We start from the raw sequence: 22,905 nt of genomic DNA, 5'->3' as shown, positions 1-22,905 counted from the left end.
CGAGCTCTAGAGGAGGCACGAGCCCTTCAGGGGGGATGGCAGAAGACAAGAGGCCCAGCTGTGGAGGCAGCAGCAGGCTGAGGTCCTGGGCAGAAGGCTAGGTGAGCGAGGAGGGGAGGGCAGAGAGAGCCCGGGGTCAGCAGGTGCAGTGGCTAGGGGTGGGGCACGGAGACCCGGCACATCACACACACTCAGGAAGCCTGCGGGCCGTCTGTAGAGCCCACCATGATAGGGTGCCAACGGAGGAAAGGAGGGAAACGGAGAGGAGGAGGAGGATGAAAACCAAGTATCAAACCTTCTAAACCAAGAGCAAAAAGTTGTAATTTCGAGGATCTAACAAAACCCCAGCGTAAGGCCATGGCCTCTGACGGCTGGCTGGGGACCCACTGTTGTGCCGGTCACTTGGAGTCGGGACAGCTGACCGTACTGCTGCAGATAATGGGGGGGCAGTTAAGGCTACACGGTGGCAACACTCACATCACCTCCAGCCGGGCCGTTCTGGAGTCGTTCCCGCCTTCGGACACGATTTCACAGGTGTAGTCTCCGATGTCACCCGACCACGTCTGGCTAATGAGGAGGGACCCGTCCTTCTCCACCACGACCCTGGAACTGCTGGACGGGGTGATGACTGCGTTGTCCTTCTTCCAGACGTAGCTGTGGGCCAAGCGGGGAGTCACAAGTTAGGAAAGATCTCCAGTTAAGATCCAGCCAAGAGTCTGGAGTTAGGATCTGGGCCGCAGGCAACTGACCGCCTTGTGAATGGACCAGAAGCCACAGAACCGTGCTCTTTAAATGGGTTAATTTTATGACATGTGAATATATCTAAAAGAAAGGAAAAAGAAAAGCAACCAGCTATCTTGGTCACAGTACAACCACAGATGCTAAAGTCAAAAACGGGCCAGTGAAGACCACGGAGAACACTGATCTTGTCTTTGGGTTTAGAGACGGGAAGTCTGTCGTGTCATGATCACACCCGTCATTTCCTAAAACTACTTCACCTTCCCGCCCAGGAGTGCGCCTGGAGGAGGCCAGTGTTGACTGGATAGGAGGCAATGACTGTCCGAAAACTCCTCAGATGGGAACCACCCAAATTCTAGAAAAAGGCAGATCATACCCCATAAGCGTGTTTTCTTAACATTCAACTGTTCCGGCAGATTGTCCTTAAAACTGCCTTTCTTTCTCATTTAATTCTTTATGACCACTGTAGCACGTTTTTCTTTTCGAATGTAGAAGCAATTAAGAGCCTGCCCAGCGTCTGGCTGTCAGTGGACAGGGGGCCACGACTCACTGCTAGGTGGAATCAAAGTGCTGGCTTTCCTTTCCAAAATCATTTGCCTGGACTTGCAAAACGTACCCAGTTCTTTAAAGGTTTAATATGCACAGAGCACAGACATTAATAAACTGCTTATCTGAAACTACCCTGAGACAGAATAGACCTGGTCCCCCAAGAAGGAAATGACTCGGGGGTACAACATGCACCTGCAGATTGTCCCTTAGGGCGCTTAGGTGCTCTTGGAGCAGAGAAACCCGGGGACAAGGGGTGCCCCAAGAGTGAGCAACTGAAGTCCTCCTTGGGAAGGAGGCTCCAATTTTGTCTGTTTAATCACACATAAGAAGCTCTGGGAAACCCACAAAGATCCAGAGGGATTCTGTGTGAGCTCGTAGAGTAGCAGAAAACCAGCCTATCTGTCCTTCTTTGTCTCTGGAATCCTACTCCCAAACCATTTAGAGATGAGCGGGTTCTTTTCTGGGCATGACAACTCTCTCTAAGACAGCCTCCATGGAGTCTCTAGGTAATCTTGAACCGTTAGTTTTTGTTTGTTGGTTTTGCATCTGACATTCTTATAACTAAACCAAACTTGGCTTTTCAGCTCTGAGGAACTCCAGAGAGCCAGGTGGAGGCACAGAACTTCATGATTTGCCAAACACCTGCCCAAGAAGAGTGAGAAAGCAGCTCAGTCTTGGGATCCAGTTAATAATGTACGTGGCAGTGGGGCACCTGGGTGGCTCAGTCGTTAGGCGTCTGCCTTCGGCTCGGGTCACGATCCCGGGGTCCTGGGATCGAGCCCCGCATCGGGCTCCCTGCTCGGCGGGAAGCCTGCTTCTCCCTCTCCCACTGCCCCTGCTTGTGTTCCCTCTCTCGCTGTGTCTCTCTCTGTCAAATAAATAAAAATAAAATCTTTAAAAAAAAAAACATGTACGTAGCAGCAACCATGTCCCTCTGCCCAGAGTGAGATGTTCCAGAAAGGAGGAAGGCATCTCGATTCTATCCATTTGGCTAAGCACGTGCCTTCTGGGCTAAGGCCAGAGAGACAACTCTAGGATGACTGTATCTGTCTTTCTAGATTTATTTTCCAGGCGGATTCTGAAAATTAAAAACAGTTCTGAAAGTGGCAGCTCTTTGGGAAGAAGCTCACCACCCACGATCACCTGCGTCAGCTGCCATGCATTTCCCTGGAGGGTCATGTATTTCATCGTTACCTTCCCATCTGAACTCAGACAAAGACGGGATATTACGATTCCTTTAGTGGAGCTTCAAGGCATCTAGTCCCTTCTATACAAGTATTGTCCTGTATATGCACCAGGTGACTGTGGTTGTCTATCTTCTGGGTATGGGTCTCTTTTGCTCCCCATTTCACAATGACACCATGCCAGAGCAGAGAAAACCCTTCTCGAGTATCGCACGGCCCAGCATAAACACTACTGAAATCCTATTCGATCCCTCCGGATTTTTCTCTCATTAAGTGTCAGCTTCTGACAAGTACGTTTTACAGATAGTGTATTAACCTTGGCAGAAAAATCATGAAAAGCTGTACCGAAGTCATGAACTGGAACATAGCTCACAGTAAATAATACATAAGGCTGGAGTGGAAAATGGGATTTGTGTGATTAATGATGGAGCCCAAGACCGTGAGATGCCGTAATCAGGGATTTGTGGCTGAAATCAAAGCTCCCCAAATTCTCCCTTCTCATCTCCACTTCAGTTCCTAAGCTCCCAGGATATGAACGAGCCCCAGACATTGTAAGTGACAGAGCTGACCGGAGGGCAATCCGGGGGTCGTGAGTGGCTCCGCAGCGCAGCGTGGCCGTGGTCCCCTTAATCACCACGCGGTCCTCCGGAGGGTTAACGATGGACGTGCGATCTGTGGAGACACAAGGCACAGCTCAGACAAAGTTACATGCTCCAGAGTTTCCTCCTTTGAGGAGGGAGGGATTGGTCATCTGACATCAAAACCTCCAAGGTTTCTCTCATCTTGGCAAAGCAAGCATAAATGGAAGCGCTTAGAAATGCTCAGGGAACTGGAAGCAAGCCTTCCCAGGCCGCAGCCACGGTCCTCGGGCCTGCCCTCCCCGCAAGGGCCACTCCCGAACCTCTAAACACTTGGGAAGACATCGAGAATGAAGATCGTGTGCAGAGGTTTATGAGGTTCTGCAGTCTTAGGGGAAAATCTTGGTTCTTTCCCAAGATCATTAACATTCTGGTCATTTCTGCTGTCTGCACAGCACTTCATGACTTTGCAAAGTGCTTCCATTTATATTGTTTTATTTAATGCTCACAACAACCTTGGGAGGGCTGTGAGAGCACCACTCCCAGGTTTCAGGACTAGAAGGTGGAGCTCAAGAGGCGTGGTGGTCGCCTGACCTGGGGCGCGGGTCAGGGTGGGGCCTGGTGCTCCCAGCAGCCGCCACAGCCAAGGCCCTGGCAAAAGCCCTGTGGTGGGGTCCCCCCCGCTCCGCTGCACACCTCTGAGGTGGATGCTGCTCTGGTCCCACTAACAGAGCCCAAAACGTGGGAGTCATAAGACTAGGTTGGCGCCCCGCCTGACTGCTTGTGGCCGAGTGTCCAGGAAAACATGCGAGCTCATTGTCTGCGGAAGGGGAGGCAGGCCACACGAGCATAGTTTGAATCTTAGCAAATCTACGGAACTTTTGGTGAGTGACCTACAGAGATGCAGACATCAATTCTTCACAAGCTATTAAATATAAAGTTGACATGTTAGGGACATATGACCAATCGGAAGTGGGTGGACACAGTGGGCCACGAAATGGGACAAAACTTCTTTTTCAGTACCTGACAATCAATATGGGGGCGATTGAATTCATTCCTTTTTAAAACTCCTGGTGTTTTTAGAATACCTAATAAATTAGTAAGGTCATTGATCAAAGTGGACACAAACTATATCACAGAGCCAAACAGACATGAAATAAAGCACGATAATTCAGTTTCTCTTCCAGGATAGTATTTTAACAAATTCGTCACTGAGGCAAATTGAAATTTTCTCTCTTCATCTAGATAAGCTTTACAAAAATCGGTGAGCACTATCTTTTGCTTTTATGAACGATTTCTATTCATTTATTATTATTATTTTTAGTAATACAGCTATGGATAAAGCAGAGAGGAAAAAGTATGCCAGCAAGTGAAGCTAAAAGGTTTGGGGGGTGGGGGTGGGCAGAGATATTTGGTAATGAATCCTTATGTCTGGAAAACAACCGGTTCTCTGTTTTCAAAAACTTTTCTAGATAAAGAAATAAAAGTTGTAGAAATAACAGAGATCTTTCCTCAGTTCACTCCTAACATGAAAAACACTCATATTTAAAATACTAGGAGTGGTTTAGTTGGTTATAATGATATTATAGAAAAAACATACTTTCTCTAAAACGTTAACTCTTGATTCGGTTCCCTTCCACGAAGATTTCAAAATTAACCGTCCTACTGGTTTTGTCGTTTGGGCTAATATCCTCTACGCCACTGACTGTAAAAAGTCCCTCTTTTCTCTCTCCTGAAACGTCCCCATAAACCTTTGAATACAGTTTCTAATTATGCTTTTAGAAGCTGAAAAATTAATTACTCAACAGATTTCTATAAATTAGTTGTAAAAATAATCATTCTCTTATGATTCAATTAGAGAGTCCAAGGGCATATTGACATCCCTAAGCACAGCTGACATGGTGATTAAACTGTGATTAACAGAAGGTTCCACATGGCCTGCGGTCCTTACTCCACACGGTCAGCACTGCGGACGCGTTCAGGGACCCCTCCGTGTTGGCTGCGTAGCAGGTGTAGTTGCCAGCATCCTGGATGAAGACGGGGGCAATCTGTAGACCCCCAGACTCCAGAAGCATGAACCTAGGAATCCGCACGGAGCCACTGGCCAAAATATGCTTTCCTGAAGAAAAGTCGAGAAAGGAGTGTTAGCACCAAGAAAATAACTCGAAACAATCATAATAAAGTGGAAACCATACGTACAACAATAACCAAAGCAGTTCCCTTCAGCATTAGTTAGGATAATGGAGACCAAGAAAATCTTAATTGTCCAAAATTGAGAAACTTGGTTAAACAAATTATGATCCATATGGGCGACTGTTACCTTTGGGTGACTGGTTCTGAGTTTCCTTTACATCTGTATGCACTCGAAGATTTTCTATATAAAGCTATCACTACATTCTGAATCCGGAGACAGAGTATATGTAAGATAGAAGAACGCCCTCTTGCTTACTGGCCTGGAGTTCCTCAGACCTCCATGTTGAAGAGCTACGGTCTGAGGGTGGGAACCACACCGTTCGGCACGTATTTCCTAAGGAGGGACCGTGTGTGCGGTTCATTTACCGACACACGTGCCTACGTGAGGGAAGGGATGGAACTACAGAGAAAGCCTGTGGCATGATGCCACTCCTCACGGGGACTGCAAACAGGTGACACCGAGAGCGTCCCGTGTGTCAAACGAGCCAGAAGCATCCTTCTCTCTCCGTTTCCCATTTTGTGAGCTTCATCCCTTCTCTGCCACTCTGCTGAGGAACACAGCGAAGGCCCATGGCATAACCCAGGCTTTGGTTTCTCTGCCTTTTTTTTTATTATTATGTTACATTAGTCACCATACAGCACATCATTAGTTTTTGATGTAGTGATCCACGATTCACTGTTTGTGTAGGACACCCAGTGCTCCGTGCAGATCGAAGTCTCGCTGGCACGCATATCCTGTCAGTTTCAGGTGTGCATCCTTGCACCCTTCTTTCTTAAAAGAACAAGGATATTATTCTTAATTTGTAACAGGACCTCCGTTTCACAAGTGGGGACACTGGGCCCTGGCGGCATTTCTCTGGATCCACTACCTGGTATTTTGGGGGAGCCCCTTCACAAGCCTGAGGCGCCCTATGAAGGGCTGAGGCAGAAAACAGGGGTAGTCACACGTTTTAAAACACGGCTGTTTCTTCGAGTGGAGGCAGGCTCCGGGAAGCTCCTGGGGGCCTTGGCCGCCTTGCTCACGCCGGTAGCTCCGGCATCTGGTGCCTGGCAGGTGCCCCACAGAGGGCTGCCAGTCTTCACTGAAGGAGCCAAAGAGGGCGGGAATGAAAACGCACAAGGCTTGGCCCGACGCGCTCACCTCCCGTTGTTGGCCAGACTGCACCTACCTCTCCTCCACGTGATGGCGGGCTTGGGGGCTCCAGACACCTCGCACCTCAGGACAGCCATCATCCCATCGGTGACCGTGGTGTCCACCGGAAGCTGGGTAAACGCTGGTACAACATCTAAGCAGGAGCGAACAGCGAGATGCTGTATGCTGCCCCTCAGACGCGCTCAGACCCGCCTGCTGGGGTGGCCCAAATGCACTTTTATGGGACTAATCACAGAGATAACTCTAGCAATAAAGGAGGAAAACCTTTCAGGAGTGACTATAACCTTCCCTTATTTGTCCCCCAGGAGCTGCCTATCTGTGTTTACAACCCGAAGAGAAATCCAGTCTCGTGATGGAATGGACACGCAAGTGGGCAAGTGCAGGAGCCTGGGAGTGGCTGTTTCAGGTGAACGTTAATGAGGGGGAGACATTTATTCAGATAAATCTAACAAGCTCGTCTTCAGCACTTTCTAAAAAATAGAAAAAGCTGATTTTTGAGTATTAAATATTACCCAAAGGATGACACTTCCACAAAATAACCGATTTCAAGCATGTCAGTGAGGGATTTCCAGGAAGTGCCGGGGGCCCAAGTGTTGGGGGGTCTTCTTGTCCTTGGGGGACGGCATGGGCCTCTAGCTCCCGAGACTCTGAATCAGACCGAGACAGTCAGGGGTAGCTCAGGCTGGCTCAGCGAGGCTCATGCGACTTTTTCTACTCTGATAATGATTAAACTGGAAACCCCTGAAGAACGGGGATCTGCATGCCCCCCAGTCCCATGAGGCCCCTGGGGAGCCTGGGCTGGGGTTCCCCGGACAAGTGGATGGGCCTCGGGACCACAGCACTGCTGGTACCTCTCCTTGCACCAGGTGGGAATCCCCACAAACCACTTAAGTCCCGTGGACGCTGCCCCCAAAGCAAATCCCAGAGCCCCCTGCTTCCCTCCACCTCTGGGGCCCCCACACGGACAGTACGTTGGCCTCCTGCCGGGTCCCAAGCCTTCCACTCTTCCCTGCATTGGCCATTCTACACGCAGCTTTGGGTACCCTGTGGAAGCTATGAAGCACACCCCGCCACTCCCTGCCAAAACCCCATGAAATCCTCCCACTGGCTCCTGGGCCTTTGCCCTACTTGTCCCTCCAACCCATCTCCTGGCGTGACCCCTGGTTCCTCACCAGACAGCGTCCCCACTGTCTCCTTGCTCCCTGCACACACACCTCCCCAAGCTTGTCCCTGGAAGGCACCTGCAGCAACCCCTCCCTCACCCCGTAACACCCACATCCCCCAAGACTTTGCACCTTTGGGCCTCAGCTCCGGTAGCATCTCAGGGAACGCTCCCTGACCACCCACAGAGAGGCCTCCCTGGTCACCCTGGGCCCTGCTTGTTCGCTCGGTTCCTGGCCCTCACCCCTGGCTAAATTATGCCCTCCTCTGCCGTCTGTCTCCCCACCTCACGACCTCTGTCCTGGAGGCACGAGAACCTCACATGTCTTCCTCAGAGCTGTCCCCAAGCCTGGCAGACCCCAGTGCCTGACACAGATGCTGTGTAAATGTTTGTTAAATTCATGAACTAATATAACACTGTGTGTTAACTATACTGGAATTAAAATAAAGTTTAAAAAAAAAGTGTGCTCATCTGTGGCCCACAGCCTCCTGGCTGACTTGTAAGATACACTTTAAATAATTCTAATTAATCGAAACTCAGTTTCCGGCATAAGTACCCAATATTATTCCCGCTGTTTGAGGCGATACTGGTTTCCTATGCTCCAAACCAGAGGCTAAATTTGACCCTTGCACAAGGTTCAAGGGCGTGACCCCTACTTTACCAAAATACATTCAATCCTTAAATTTGTAAGTTCAGGCAGACGAGAGCCATCTGCCTACGGACATGATTTGCTTTCTCAAATGGCTCTCACACCTGAGGATATCAGCATTTGGCTTCCAAAAGGGCAAACACGAAAGGTATAATTCCATAATCACTAAATTCCACTTCATTTTAGAAGAACAATATTACAACTGTGGAAATGAAAAAGAAAACCCACAGATGCAGTGGAAACCTGTACCTTCATTTTATTTTTCAAAGACAGAGTGCCAAAGTATTTCTGCTAATGGGATAATAAAAGAAACTTATAGAAGAACTATAATTGTTCAATAAAACTAAAATAGAAAATGAATATTAAAAAATGGGAAAAAGATCAAAAGAAAAAGATTAGGAACGAGCTATTCACTGAACAGTCCTTCCAGTTCTGTCCAGAAAAATGGAGATTTTTTTTCCCCCCTGCTTCTCAGTAGAGAGGAGGGCGCGAGGCTTGCCTGAGAGCAGGTGGGGCGCCAGGGCGTGGGGACAACGGGGCATATTTGCTGCCCAGGGGCTTAGCACGCGGGTTCCTGTCGGCCGGAGAGGTGGCTCTCCGCAGTGCGTCACCACAGACCCCTGTGCCCTGTCCGTTTGCCGAACAGATGCTACCATTTTCTGAGTGTGTCACACACACAAAGGGTGCGAAGCTCTGGCCGAGGGCCCAGCCCAGGGGTCTGGCTCTGAGGGGCAGCACTCACTGGTCACGTCCAGGTAGGTGTAGGTCTGGATCTCCCCTCCTTCATTACTGGCAAAGCACTGGAAGATCCCGGAGTCCTCGGGACGCAGCTTCTGGATGCGCAGGCCTCCGCTTGAGAGCATCTTGTATCGAGGATTCTGGAGCTTGCTGATGGAGATGGCGTCCTTGTACCACTGGAGGGTGGGAAGAGGAACCCCTGTGCAGGAGTGGAGATAATCGGGCATTTGAAAAAATTAAATTGTGAGCACCTTCTGCGCAGGCTGAGGCAAACATGTCTGAGAGGCTACGAGGCGATACTTTAGTGGCATTTTTCGTCGAGGAGTCCCTTCATCCACCCTGGACGGTGTTATTTTCTCATCTCTGTGAAGACATGGACACAGAGAAGCAGCAAGAGGGAGAGCAGGAATGAACTCCTAATGCCGGGCTGCAGATCGTTCTGGACCCCCGAGCCGGCACACGCTTGTGCTCTGGTCTGGGGAGAAAGGGATTCCAGCCGTGACCATGACCGACCTGGGGACAGACAGGGATGGGGAGGAAGGTCCCTGCGGCCCTGCAGTACCTGACTCTGCCATTGAGGCTCGGGATAGGGCCACCAGGGCAGGAGATACATTTGGAAGGAAGTTGTCACTGCAACCTCAAAATGCTGTTGGGAAGATTAACCACATCAGCGTCCACAAATCTCCCAGTGCCCGGCACATGGCCAGCGCTCACTGGCTAGAATGACCACGATTACAACCACAAGAAGAAGGCGTCCCACCTTTGCAGCCGTCCCCTGCCAAGGGGGCTGGACATCAGTGATCTAAGTGGACGTCCTCCACGGTGGAGGATGGCTGCAGTTGAGTAAGCACCCGCAATTCATGTGGGTGAGGCTGAGGAGACATGAGGGGCATTCAACTGTGGATGTGGGAAAAGACAAATGGGAGTCCAGCAGGTGACGAGCAGGGGCTGCTGGATGGCGCCATCCTTGTCCTTAGGAGCTGATGGCACTCAGAGCAAGGCCAGCACCTGGACCAGGAGGATGGAGGGTCAGACTGAGGCTGGGTATGCCTTCCTCATCCTAATGACGTTATGGTGAAAACGCAGGCCTCGGTCAGTGGGAGCAGCTGATGGAGGGTGAGGCTGGGTTTGGGAGGGAAGATGCAGGGGACAAAGGACAAGCTCATAGGGGCAGAACCTGGGTTGTGAATGGACTGTCCTTGGCCTGAGGGAGTGAGGACCTCTATTGCTCGGCCCCCACTGGCTGTGCTCAGCACGTGGAGCCCTGGCGATGCTGAGGCATGCGCTATCCCCCGGCGCCTTACTGCACGGGCCGAGCCCTGACCAGGGAGATGCCAGGCTCCTTCGCTGGGCAGCTCCCCTGGGAGGCTTGCGTGACTAATAGTAGGGGACACTGCTTCCTTGGCATGTCTCTGATCCTTCTAAGCCACCAAAGAGGGGACAACTGGGTAGACATGACAGGCTGCGCATAGGAACTCCGCCAAAGCACAAGAGACAACGAGGTCCTGAGCCATGGCGGGTGCGTGTGTGCTTGTTGTGGGCCCACGGAGACGCGCAGGAATGTCTAGGCTTGTTCTGTACCTCGGTTTCCCTGCCTATGAAATTTAAATAAAACACATCTCGACAGGATTCATGGTGAAAAGCACACCCAAACCCCTTGATTTCAGATGCTGTGTAGGTGTAAGATGTCTTCTTTAATAAATAAAGTTAATGTCATAGAATATTTCAAGATAATGTATTCTCAGATTCTGTTCTTTGCCTTAATTATGTTTCCTGTCACTTTTCATTAAATCGGGAAATTAAAAAAAATCCATTTCAAGGTAAAAGCATAACCAATTCATGTAAAATCTCATAAGAGCAATTACATGATGTAGCTTTCATGAAGAGTAACCACTTCGCATGCTGCTATAGTTTCACTGTCAAAATTAAAAGAAAGCAGTAAATTATCTGACGGCAACTTTGAAAGGCCTGCTCAGTATATATTTACATGTCTGTATTTAACAAGCAGTTTACCCTGTAGAAATGCAAAAAAGAGCATTCTCTTGTCAAGGGAAGAGCTTAAGATTGTCATTTATCGAAAAGTAATTGTTAGTATACAGGGAACTGGGAGTCTTTCTGTTTTGAGGCAATTTAATTTCATAAACAGAAATCTTATCCCCACAAGTTCTGCAGATGCTGGTTTCTAAAATCTGAGCACTCGAAATACAGCGGAGTTTCACTTCCAGACAAGCACTGACCTTAGAAAACGGTGTTTATACCAGGAAGAGAGCAACGCGACCCGCCGCAAGGGGGACATTTCCATGTAAAGTTCCTATCACTCTCCCCCCACCACTCCCCAGGATCCTGAGCAGAGAAGGATGCTGCAGAGCAGATGTGCCAACAGCAGCCCCCTGAGTGGCCCAGGGGCTGGGGACCAAGCCCCCCAGGATACACACTCTGTGCGGAAGCACAGTGGGTACAGGAGGGTGCCCAAGGCAGACCCCGATCTCTACAGGAGCCATCGGCACTGCTCAGAGGACACCCCCACTCCCTTTCAGAGACGGAAGAGGACACGCCCAGACCTGTGGGCAGCTGGCATGAGTTCTAAGCCCAGGCCCTCGGCTCTCTGGGAGAAGCCAGGTGCCCCAGCCAAAACCCTTGCTTTGGGGGCTGATGGGTCTGGGTTTGGATCCTGTCTCCATTGCCATGCGACCCCTGGCGGGTTGTCTAGTCTTTAATGAGCAGCTCCTACATGCCAGACACCGGGCTGTGATTTTAGAGGTATCTCATCTCTCCCTGGCTCTGTGCCTTGAGCACATTACTTAACCTTGCTTTCTAAGGTCTTGTTTTTGTATGTGTACTCTGAGATAATATCTCTTTTATGGAGCTGTTTTGAAGATTTACAAAATTGCTAGCAATCCTTACCCTCCAAGCTCTTAGAATAAAATACCCACCCTTGGGGCACCTGGGTGGCTCAGTCATTAAGCGTCTGCCTTCGGCTCAGGTCATGATCTCAGGGTCCTGGGATCGAGTCCCGCATCAGGTTCCCTGCTCAGTGCAGAGCCTGCTTCTCCCTCTCCCTCTGCCACTCCCTCTGCTTGTGCTCTTCTGTCTATCTCTCTGTCAAATAAATAAATAAAATCTAAAAAAAAAAAAAAAAAAAAGAAATAACAAAGAAAAAGTCAACCTGAAGCTGAAAAGGCAAAAGAGGGAGGGAAAAAAAAAAAAAAAAAAAAAAAAAGGAAGGTTTCCTGTTCAAAGAATTTAAAACCATCTCTCTTACTCCGGAGTGCACGTGGTCACCAGTCCCAATCACCCCATGGACGGGAAAGCATCTCCTGCCCAAGCCTTGGTGGAACCAGAGCGTTTGAAAGGGAGTCGAGAGGACAAGGCTGTCCCTCTCCGTGGGTTTGGATGGGGTGAAGGACTCCTTGTTGTTCCCTTGGGTGAATATTCTTATCTCTGCTCTGCAGGCGAGGAAGCAACAGTTCAGCAAGGTCAAGATCACCTTCCTCAAGTTCACATGCTCGGTAACTGAGTTCTGCTAGGATCTAAAGGCCCTGTCACTAACATCACATTCAGCGTGTGTCCTGATAGCAACGGAAGTGCCCCTCTGGTCCCTCCACCTCACGGCGGCCTGAGGAGCAGCCTCCCCACACTCACCCATGGCTCGACACATGATGTCCACGGTATCGTCCACTTCCGCTAAGATCCGACTCTCGGGCTCAGCAGTAAAATATGGTGGCTCTTTAAACAAGAAAAGAACAAAATAGCCCCTAAGCAAAAGAGGTGTATTTCAGGAGACCTGTCTAGACTGAAAGAGTTTGAACTCCTTTTAAAAACTATTTCTGGAAAGTTCATTAGTCGCCATCGTACACACGAACTCAGAATTCAGTGAGCAGAGGCCAAAGGCGGTTTATATTCTAAGGTTTTGGGAAGCAAATTACTACTCGGGGTGATGGCTACTTTTCCGTTTACAGGCTTGAATCATGGAATATCTTAATTCACATTTTAGAAGGACTATCCCGAGAGGTTCATAAAGGTTTATATTTACAGCACAGTGTTTTACAGGCTAGTTTGTTTCAGTATCTAAACCAAACCCCGATGCGTGCAGCATGTCAAATAAAGCGCCACATCCAGGCACGGGCCTGTGTCAGGGAATGGGGTGGCCCATTAACGTATTTTTTAAAGTCTTAGTGGTTCTTTTTCTCCAAAATATAGATTTAATACTTCAACGGAAGGCTAAATAATAGCAAAGAGAAGAAAGAAAAAGGGCCCCTCGTCCATCTTTAGGAGCAGAGGAAACTTGCCCGCTTGTGTATCTCTAGCTACTCCCCTTGCCTATTCAACAAAAACATAGTGGGTGTATTAAGCAGTGAATCTTCTTGGAGAGTAAATTGCAATATCTTTCTCAGTTTATTCAGCAGAACTTCAACAGTGGCATGGCCAGATTCATCCGGTACGAAGGTGCTGGTGATTTCATTATTGCGATAACAAAAGGCTGTTGTATTCACTTTCTGTGTGATAATTAATTTCTGGGCACTGTCTTCCCGAGTGGCTGATTTCCACTATTGCCGTGTGGGGTGTGGGATGTGGGTGGTGTAGCTTGGCATGCCTCCTCACCCCCTGGGTCTTTAAAACAGGCTGGAACCCACAAAAGGGAAAGAAGACATGAGCACTTAAGAAAAGGCTGCAGGTTTCTCCATGGAGATGGGAGTTCAGCACCCCTTCTGCGATGACCCGGGTCACTTGGGTGCATGCCATCTGACTGAGGCCAGGGCTGCACTCTTGCCAGGTGGACGCAGAGCCCTCTACTGGATTTTGGGTGTGTGTAGACTGGGTGGAAAGACACAGTGCAAAGATTCATGGTATCTTTTCAAGCTGGTCTTCGCTGCACGCCCACATGTTCATATTCAGCCACACTTCCTTCATCAATAATCGTGACAGCAGCAAAATCTATATTCCAACTATCCAGGAGTTGCATCCTGTCACGGCCCTCGTGTGCGGGTCATGCCCCATATTCATCAGTGAATGCTAGTCGATATCTACCTCTGTGGTTTGATGAAAGGGACGTGAGGGAAAAGGAAAAAAAAAAAAGACTAAGTGACAGAGTCAACATTTGCCTGTGATTAATTACGGTTCTCCTTTTTTAAATTAAACATTTTATTTTGAGATAATTGCAGAGCCCCATGCGGTTGTAAGAAATAATAGAGATCCGAGGCTTCCTTCAGTTTCCCCCAATGGTGACATCTTGCAAAACCACAGCCCAACATCACACCTGAGACACCGACCTACCCTACTTTCCCCTCTGCGGTCTGGCTTGTACGTGTGTGCTCACGCATGCGTGTGTGCGGGTTTAGCCCTAGACGACGTCACTAGTGAGCGGGCCTGTGTGCCCACAGTCAAGAGGCAGAGGGGCCGTCACGCAAGGGTCTCACACGCTGCCCTTTTAGCACCATGGCCACCCCAACGTCCCATCCCTCACCTCTGGCAACCACTCATCTGCTCTCCATCTGTAATTCTGTCATTTCAAGAATGATACAGGAATGGAATCACAGTGTGTAACCTTCGGAATTGGCTTTTTCCACTTGGCCCAAGTCCCTCGGGATTCATCCCAGAGGAAGTACATTTTGATAACAGAAACCCGCACGTAGAAATGGTCAACATCTACAGGACCAGACGGCCTTCCCTCAGGCACTGGGCGCCAGGGCCAGTGTCCCGATGCCGCTCCTCCTCACTCTGCAATGCCACTCAGCTTCCCCCCAGGGCCGGGGAGGACCTAGCCCGGGGTCGGAGACAACAGGTGCTTGTCACACTGTGGCCCGAAGCGGGCTCGAGCTGAGCGGACGGCTCCGGGGCTGGAGGGCATTAGAGGCCTGGCCGGGGCCACTCATCTGTGAACACCGCCATTCCCTACTGCAGACAGTTACCATGGGAGCCTGGCACAAACGCACCCGCCCCACAGACTCGGCAGCACCGACCGCAGAGCCGCGAGGCTCCTCGGGCACAGTCTGGAAGGGTGTCCTGCCAATGTTGCCAAGTGCCGTCTCTCTCCTCTGGAGCCAGTAACCAGGAGGCTTGCATGGCTGACAACTAGGAAGGCCAGGAACGGCACGGGCTGAGCATGTTTGTTCTTTTACTGATACTCCTGCCTTGTTCCTGAAACTTTTCCAGGCGGCTGAGCGAAGCAGAGTGGGTGAGTAGCTGCCAAGACCCTGAAAGGCCCCGTAGCTTCTGACGGTAATCGTATTTCTTTTCCCCACTACGTATGTGTCACGATTTCGCCCACAGCTGACCCTTCATGTCAACATAACTCAACAGGTGCTCGGAAGATCTCTTCTCTTAACCCCCAGCTACTTTTACACGTAGTCAGCCCTAAGGACAAAAGTGGAGGCGCACCAGGCATGTCCACGACGCGAGGGCTGTGGGGTGAATGGTGAGTTCGTTGTGAATTAGTTCTCCTGTGCACAGACTCTTGCAGCCACTTAACCTGAGGGGCAAGTGTGCATCTTAGCTAACTGGCAGCGACCTTTCTAGAAAGGGCACAGTGCTGATACCGGTGCACACCGGACTTTCAAAAATGTATCACAGCTACAGCCAGTAAAACTGGGGATTGAAACAAACACGTTCATCTCTCTTGAAACCATAGGAAGACGTCAGGAAAAGGTTCCCATCCCGAGTTGAGAAACGGCCAGCCACGCCGATCATCCTTCACTGCCCAGGCCTCAGAACAGGAGGTGGGATGCCTCCCAGGCAGCCTATGTCCAAGGCCTCTATCAAATCCCCCACCCTCCGAAATGCCAGGGCCGTACAGTGCTCATCCTGGCCTCGTGGAGGCAGCTACGGCAGATGGTCCATCGTCCCAAGGATTCTTCATGCTCTCCTGCCAAAGTCCCCACATCTGAGAGGCAGGGCCTGTCCTGAGTAGGACTTACCGCGAGACCCAAGTCCCTGACTTGCCACCCGTCATCCACACGTGGTGTCTTTGTCCACTGTGGTGGGAAGAATGGCCCCAAGGTGTCCACCCCCTAGTCACCGACACCTGGGAGCAAGTCACACTATGTGGCAAGACGGCCTCTGCAGGTGTGGTGAAGGCTGTCCATCTTGAAATGGACAGCTGACTTTGGATTAGCTGGCTGGGCCCAGTCCTATCCCCGGAACCCCTAAAAGCAGCAACCTTCCTGCCGCTGGAAGGGGAGACCGAGAAGGGAGTCCAGAGCCCACAGCACGAGAAGACCTGGCTTGTTGGCAAATCCCGAGTCGGTCTTCAAGATCGGCCCTAGCGCCCTCCTTCCGCAGAGGTCCCCCCGACCTCCACGTGGGACCTTCTTCGGAGCAGAACTGTGTCCTCCCCATCTCTGTGCTGGTAGTGCCTGTCGTAGCTTCTGGGGAGACACTTAAAAACTATCCGATGGATGGAGAGATACAGGAGATCACCAAAGACCTGACATCCTTGAAGGCCTTCAGGGGAGCAGCTGCATCCCCTTCATCTTTGCACACCCTCCTTCGTCCTCTGCCCACGCTGGCCCTTCAGGAGGGTCCTGCACACACTGCACTCCACAAATGGTTGGCAGACCAGCAGGGGTGGGGGGCTGAGATGGCCAGGCGGCCCGGAAGAGCACGCTCGCGGCCCCCTGCCTCCTGAACCCCGCTCCATCCCGGGGTATCACAGCTGGCCTGCCCATCCCGCATTCAGCAAATGACCCAAGCGCCACTGGTGTTGGCCTCGTACAAGTTTCCCTCTTGTTTTAGAAACAGTTCTGTAACAGCTCTATTTTCTGAGCTTCATTCGGTAATGACCTGTTGTACAGGTAAGTTCCAGGTGTCACAGGGCACCGATGATTAATGTGGGTGCTTCCACCGTCGCCATATGTAAAACCAGAAAGAAGACATCTTGAGCTCATCCTAAACCAGCGTGAATGGGTTACAAGGCCCGCCGCAGGGTTCCATCCTGGCCGGACGTCCGGAGAGCCTCTGGCCCCGGCACCCGCCGCGTGGGGTCAGGCGCCCCTCGCTGTCTGCGCGGGCGTGCTCCGCTGAGTCGTAACTGCCTCGTGAGGGCCTGCCTTCCACACAGGGCTCCCGGATGCCGGGGGCCACGGCCACTTTTTCGCAGCACCGTCACCAATGCCCAGCACGGTGTCCAAGATGTAGACTCAAGAAATGTTAAGTGGAGGAAAGGAAGGAAGAGCAGGAGGGGAGGAGAGGGGAGGAAGCATCTTATATTGGGATTCAAGCGCTGAAGAGCGGCTCAGTCTCAGCTCTAGAGAACCTTCCAGTACAGCTGTAACTCCTGATTGTGGCATTGGCGTCAGCCAGGAGAGGGTACGAGGAATCTGTGATTTTAATGATGCGATTTTGGAATTCCTGAATGACCTGCGTCTGCAAACCAGAACAGACCGAGACGCACAGAGACGGCTGGGGACAGTAGCCACTCGCCCCGACGCATGTCTGAGTGCGGGCGGCGTGAGGGGACACGGGCCCTCCCAGAAGCCGGGAAGCGTGTGAACGGCAGTGGCAGGAGCCAGTGTTGGTCTGTCAGTGTGGACAGGAGGAGGTACACGCTCTGTCCCACCGAATCTGGGGCACTGCAGCTGTGGGTAAGAGGCAGCCTCGCTGTATTTATCCCCAAGAAAGAAACTGCTTCCAGGGATCGTGAGACACACCCTGATTTCAGGGACCGTGAAGTGTGTGTCGGTAAACAACTTCAACAACGCCGCGCTCTACCACGACGCATGAAGCCGCTGCTTCCGGGCGTCTGTGACCAGCACCCATATCACTTCCTACCTCGTCTACAGTTTACAGATGTGGGAGCTGAGGCCAGCAGCGGCTAAGGGACGTGTTCGAGCCCGTGAGTGGTGCCGAGGGAGTCTGAGCCCAGGTCTGTCCCCACAGCCCAGCCCAGCGGCCCACGGTTGATCGGGCAGGGGGTGGAAACACCACCAGCAGAGGGAGGTCAGCTGAAATGAGCACGTGACCGAATCAGCTCACCCCTGGGGACACGGGCAGCCAGGGTGTCCAGGTCACATCCCCGCCACAGCAGGGAGGGAGCTCAGCTATTTATCCACCGTCCCTCAGACCCCGCGCTTCCAGCGGGCTGCAGGAGGTCGCCTCGGCTCCAGTGGCCAGGGAAGGCCGCCAGGAAGGAACGGTGGTGCGAGCAGTTGCGGCCGGGCGGGCGGGCCGCGGCGTCTGCCTCAGCCTGCGGGGGGAGCGGGGGGCTGTCGGGAGCCCGTGGAGGGCTGGTCAGGAGAAAGGGTGGAGCAGAGGTCAGGTGCCGGGAGCACGGCCCCGGGAGGCCACCAGGACGTGCGGCAGGGGTGGCGAGGCCCGCACTCCCGTGTAAACCTGGGAAACCAGGCAACACGCCAGCGGAGTTGACAGCCTCCACGACCCTGTCTTGTCTCGTGAGCCCAGATGAGAGTCCCTGAGAGCCAGCGCGACTCCGCCTTCCTGCACCCGCCTGCTCCGGACGCCTGCCGGCCCCACGGCGCCCCGGGGAGCCCCCCACCAGGTGGCCGGGCCTGGGCCGACATCTCCCAACCACTCTGGATTCACAGAGGCACCCTCAGGGCTTTCCCAGGATGATGCCTTCACAAAATCCTCCCTGTCACAGCACATTCTGGTGAATAAAAGGGAGTGTAAACCAACATCACAAGGACACAGGGTTGTGTCCCTTTCAAAGCCTTCAAAGCCGGAACACAGAGTGGCCAACAGTCTCCTCTGGAATTCAGTTGTCAACGCAAAACCAAAGTTCATAGGATACATTTAAATATTTCTAAAAGGAATTATGATGGAAACAAACATAAGATAAATTTCTCCTCCTGTTTAAATCACCTTGAGATGTTTTAACACAATACAGTCCTGTCTCCTGGAGACGGACACACCTCAAATGTTAATTCTGGTTCCATCTATAAGGTGCTATGCTCACATCGTGAAGGAAGGACAGTCCTCGCGGGGCATGGGACTGCGGTGTTTCCCTCCGTCGGAAGCACAAGGAGAGAGGCAGCAAGAGAACCGGCTCAGTCCCCTACTAGGAGTCCGCAGCGACGTGCGACTCAGGCCTGCCTTCCTGATACTTTAAGAATCTTTATGCTCCGTTCGGAGGGACTGACAGGTTTGCGTGTATTCAGCCAGGTGGTTTTCAGGCCACAGAACCATTTCTTCATGATCGAAAGGAGTGTGACAACACTCAAGGCAAACCGCCTTCTATGCAGCCTTTCTTGATACTCTTGCTAATTTCATATGAAAACACAAGCTTTTATTCTTTCTTAGTCTGCAAAGTGGCAAACTGTGACATATGTGGGAGCCACAGCCCTCCCCAGGGCTCTCTGCTGATCTGACCGTTCTCGTTCTCATTCCCTTCCTCCCAGAGAGAAAGATTCTCCTGCCTGGGCTCAGCCGCCACGGCCCCTCTTACCTGCCGCGGCCACCATCCTACTGGACGGCTCACGGCGATAGTGACCACAGCCACGTAGGAAGACAAAGTATTACAGAAGCCGAAGAAACGTGAGAAATAAAGGCACTTGCTTCACAATGTAATGTGATCTTACCATAATCCGAAAATACACGGAGGATTCCCTTAGCCACCGAACAACGCACGCTCCCTCAACACTGACACTTTCCAGCGTCTAGAGCAACTCTACGTGCCGAATTTTATCTTCTTGCTCTTCTTGGCTCAGGAGTGACCCTTGGCGCACGTCCTAGGAAGGAGCTCTGTTCTCACCTTTTAATTTAACAGAAGGTAATATCCCAAAGCTTCTTTTTTCTGGGTCAAAAAATACCAGTAATAGGATAATCTCTGAAAACTGACCATAATAGCCCAGCGAGGGCTACAGAGAAGCTTAGTGGCAGAGAGGCCAGCACAGGAGGGTGACGTATGTGCCAAGGGCCTCACCACGTCACTTCCCAAGCTCTGTGATCGGAAGGATCCAGAATAACACTTGTTGGAAGTACTCAGAACATCAGCGCTTTGCGTTCAGTGGGCTTATGTTCTTGGAAAAAGAACAGGGTGAATTTGGAAGGTAGTCTCTGCGTCGCCCTCATTTTCTGAGTTAGAAAGGGAGCCGCGGAGACGTGGCTGATTCTGGGCTGCTTCCAAGGCCATGCTGCGAGGGGCTGCTCGGCGAGGGGGCCGCGCGGCGAGGGGGCCGCGCCTCTGCCGCCAGCGTTACCTGTGATAGACAGAAAGGCTTTCGCGGTGGCTGCGTCGAAAGCACTCCCTCTCAGCGTCGCCTCACAGATGTACACCCCGGTGTCTGCGGACGTCGGGCTGCCGATGGTGAGGCGCCTCCCAAAGCTGTGCAGCCCTCCGGCGATCCTCACCCCGTTCCTCTTCCAGTTCACACGCAGCTCTTCGACAGGCCTGGGAGGACACAGGGCATGAGTGACAGCGAGGGTGAGTCAGGTAGATGGCAGTACTAACAATTCCAGGCATTCAGCACAAGCTTGACAAAGCTAATTCTACCAGGAACCATGGCGGGTTGAACAACGGACATTTAAAAATCAATCCAGATACAGCTCGACTCCCTTACGGCACGCATCAACAATACATTCTGCTCAAGGGCTATTGAGCAAGGATAGCTAATTGCAGCAGCAATGGACCATAAGTGCTAATGATTCCATTTGCACAGGAAAAGAATGTTTAAAATAAATACTACTAGAGGACCTGGCTACATGGGAGGCGAGATTGCGGGAACTGAATTCTGGAGCGACCACTAACTAGGCCGAGGACACCTAGCACTGCAGAGGAGAAGAGGGACGAACTCTCTCCTTTGCACCCAGAGGACTGAACTGCCCCGTCCTCAGCTGGACTCTCCGCAGACGCCCTCCACCAGCACCCACAGTACGTTCAATGTAAGCCCTGTGGTCCCAGGCTTGGGGGGTCGGGTCCCTATCTTCCCATGCGTGTTGTGCGTGTAGCCCAGCTGCACAAACAAGACCACTGCTGCTAGGAGAGCAAGCACATGTGTGATGTGTCTTTCCACTGAAGGTCCATCTCATCACAGTTAGAATGGATTCGTATCCCCAGGGCAGCACCAGCCGCGTACCTGGCATTGGCGATGCACTCCAAGGTGATCTCACTGGACCCAGCCACCACACTTCTGTTGCCCGGAGGAATCACAATGACGGGCGGCATGGTTTCGGGGGTGCCGACATCTCCTGTGGCAGAGAAAGCAAAAGTCCACAGGACTCTCCTAAGTACGGAAGATGGGAAGACTGGAACATAACAAACGGGGGATCTTGTCAAGCCGCCCCGATAGGACACCCGAATGTCACAGCCCCACCCCAACCCCTTGCGGGGAGCCCTTGGGCATGCTCACTGTCACTGGCCTTCATCAGACCGTAGGAGCCTAGGGTGGAATCCATCGCCGGTGAGTGAGCATTCTGGCTGGAAGTCAAGGGACCCAGGGCCTTACACCGCCGCCTGGACATCATGTGGATAAGGGCTGTAGAGTGTTGAGCATTTTCCAAAATGTTTGCTGACTTCATTTTTTCATTGACTTAAGACTCTGCTTATTGAGTTACCTAGTCCACCCACTCTTTTCAAGTCTGCTTATTTCCACAAATATTCCACGCATCAGGCACTCTGCTGGGCACGTGTGGTGTTAGAAAGGGGTTGGCGTTCTCACTTGGGCCCAAATGCGACTCCCCAGAGCAAACATATTCAATCAACAAAGTGGTCTGTTCTGTCCGTGTACTTTCAATCCCTTTTTCTTCTCTGAAAGGTAAATATCCTGAATCCATCTCTGTTTTGTGAGTGTCAGACTATAAATAATTTAGCTCGTACTTCTGGTGACAAGGGAGAAAAAAATATGACACGTCTTTGCCACTTTTCTCTAAAATACATGTAATATCAAAACTAAACTAACCAGAGTACACTTTACTGCTGTTTATTTAGGGGAACTGAAGACGGATCCAACATTTCTAGAACAGGGATTTCGATAGAGAGTGGAGAAGGCAGAGACTGGAAATAAAAATAAATTTAGATTTTGCAAATGCAAAATGATTTGTCTAGTACCTGACGGTGGAGCGCCAGGCCCCCATTCCCAGCGCTGGGGACAACTCTGCGGTGAGACTCTTGCCCACCCGCCCGGCTACACGGCAGGGAAAACAAGGACTGGCCTTGTCTGTGTTCTGCCTTCACTGCTTAAGTAGTATGTGATTTTTGATTTAAAGGTTCATGTGAATTACAAAATAAAGAAAAAAGAAAAAAGAAGAAGCTTGGTGTGTGCAGAGCCAACAAATTAATTTTTTAACCTATACATGGTGATGTTGATAGAAGCCAGTTTCCACGAGTCCCAGGGGTGGTTTCAAGCCCTTCCCAGCCTCTCTGCCCTCGAAGCGAGCCCGGCAGGGCCTCTGTGGGAGCCTCCTTCTGAGGCTCTCTGCTTGGAACATCGTAGAGGTCGCTGGGCTGTTTATGGGATTCCTGAGATGCCCGAGCAGAGACACTTTCATGATGGGGCAAAGGACAGAAGCTGACTGCCAATCAGATTAACAACCTGCCTGTCATCTGTGAAAGTTGCTGATGAGGAGAAATGACCTGAGAAGCTAATATTTGCAGATAGTTATGTGAAGTGAAGGAGAGCAGCGGCGAATGCTAAAAGGTCACTGAGCAAGGTGCTAATTTGGCATTAATCACTGCTCAGCCACGGTGGCAGAGGAGGAATCCTGTGCTCAGCACTTGTCACTGCCCGGGGAGGACAGGCCCCCGGCTGGTCGGCCTCGATGGCACGCTGACCTGGGACACGGTGCGCGTGACACCGGGAAGCGCCAGGGCCCAGCTTACGCCCCTCGGGGGCGAGTGGGACAGGGCAGCACCGCTCTGTCGAGGGTTCCGGCCACACCGACAGACTGAGCAGTGGTATTTCTGTAACTCACTTTCGCACGCACCAACACGCTGTGCCAGGTGCCTCACCCGCGGGCTCGGCTGGACAAGTCCAGTGACTACTTGGGTTTGATTTGGGGCACAGGACACT

The 22,905-nt window shown here is 51.5% G+C and overlaps 1 protein-coding gene across 1 annotated transcript in view; it reads right to left on the bottom strand.

Moving 5' to 3' along the window:
• SDK1 (sidekick cell adhesion molecule 1) overlaps positions 1 to 22,905 on the bottom strand; it is an 821,758-nt gene that overhangs the window by 191,556 nt on the left and 607,297 nt on the right. Inside the window, exons 6-13 of the mRNA XM_081822645.1 lie at positions 20,974 to 21,085; positions 20,098 to 20,288; positions 12,587 to 12,670; positions 8,949 to 9,143; positions 6,412 to 6,528; positions 5,001 to 5,168; positions 3,041 to 3,143; positions 478 to 654 (exon numbers count right to left, since the gene is read on the bottom strand). Coding sequence (XP_081678771.1) covers positions 478 to 654; positions 3,041 to 3,143; positions 5,001 to 5,168; positions 6,412 to 6,528; positions 8,949 to 9,143; positions 12,587 to 12,670; positions 20,098 to 20,288; positions 20,974 to 21,085 — 1,147 coding nt within the window. The remainder of the gene's footprint in view (positions 1 to 477; positions 655 to 3,040; positions 3,144 to 5,000; positions 5,169 to 6,411; positions 6,529 to 8,948; positions 9,144 to 12,586; positions 12,671 to 20,097; positions 20,289 to 20,973; positions 21,086 to 22,905) is intronic.

Source organism: Leptonychotes weddellii, chromosome 5 (assembly GCF_054177405.1).
Source record: "Leptonychotes weddellii isolate Sample4059 chromosome 5, ASM5417740v2, whole genome shotgun sequence".
Taxonomy (NCBI): domain Eukaryota; kingdom Metazoa; phylum Chordata; class Mammalia; order Carnivora; family Phocidae; genus Leptonychotes; species Leptonychotes weddellii.
This window is presented reverse-complemented; position numbering and strand designations above follow the sequence as displayed.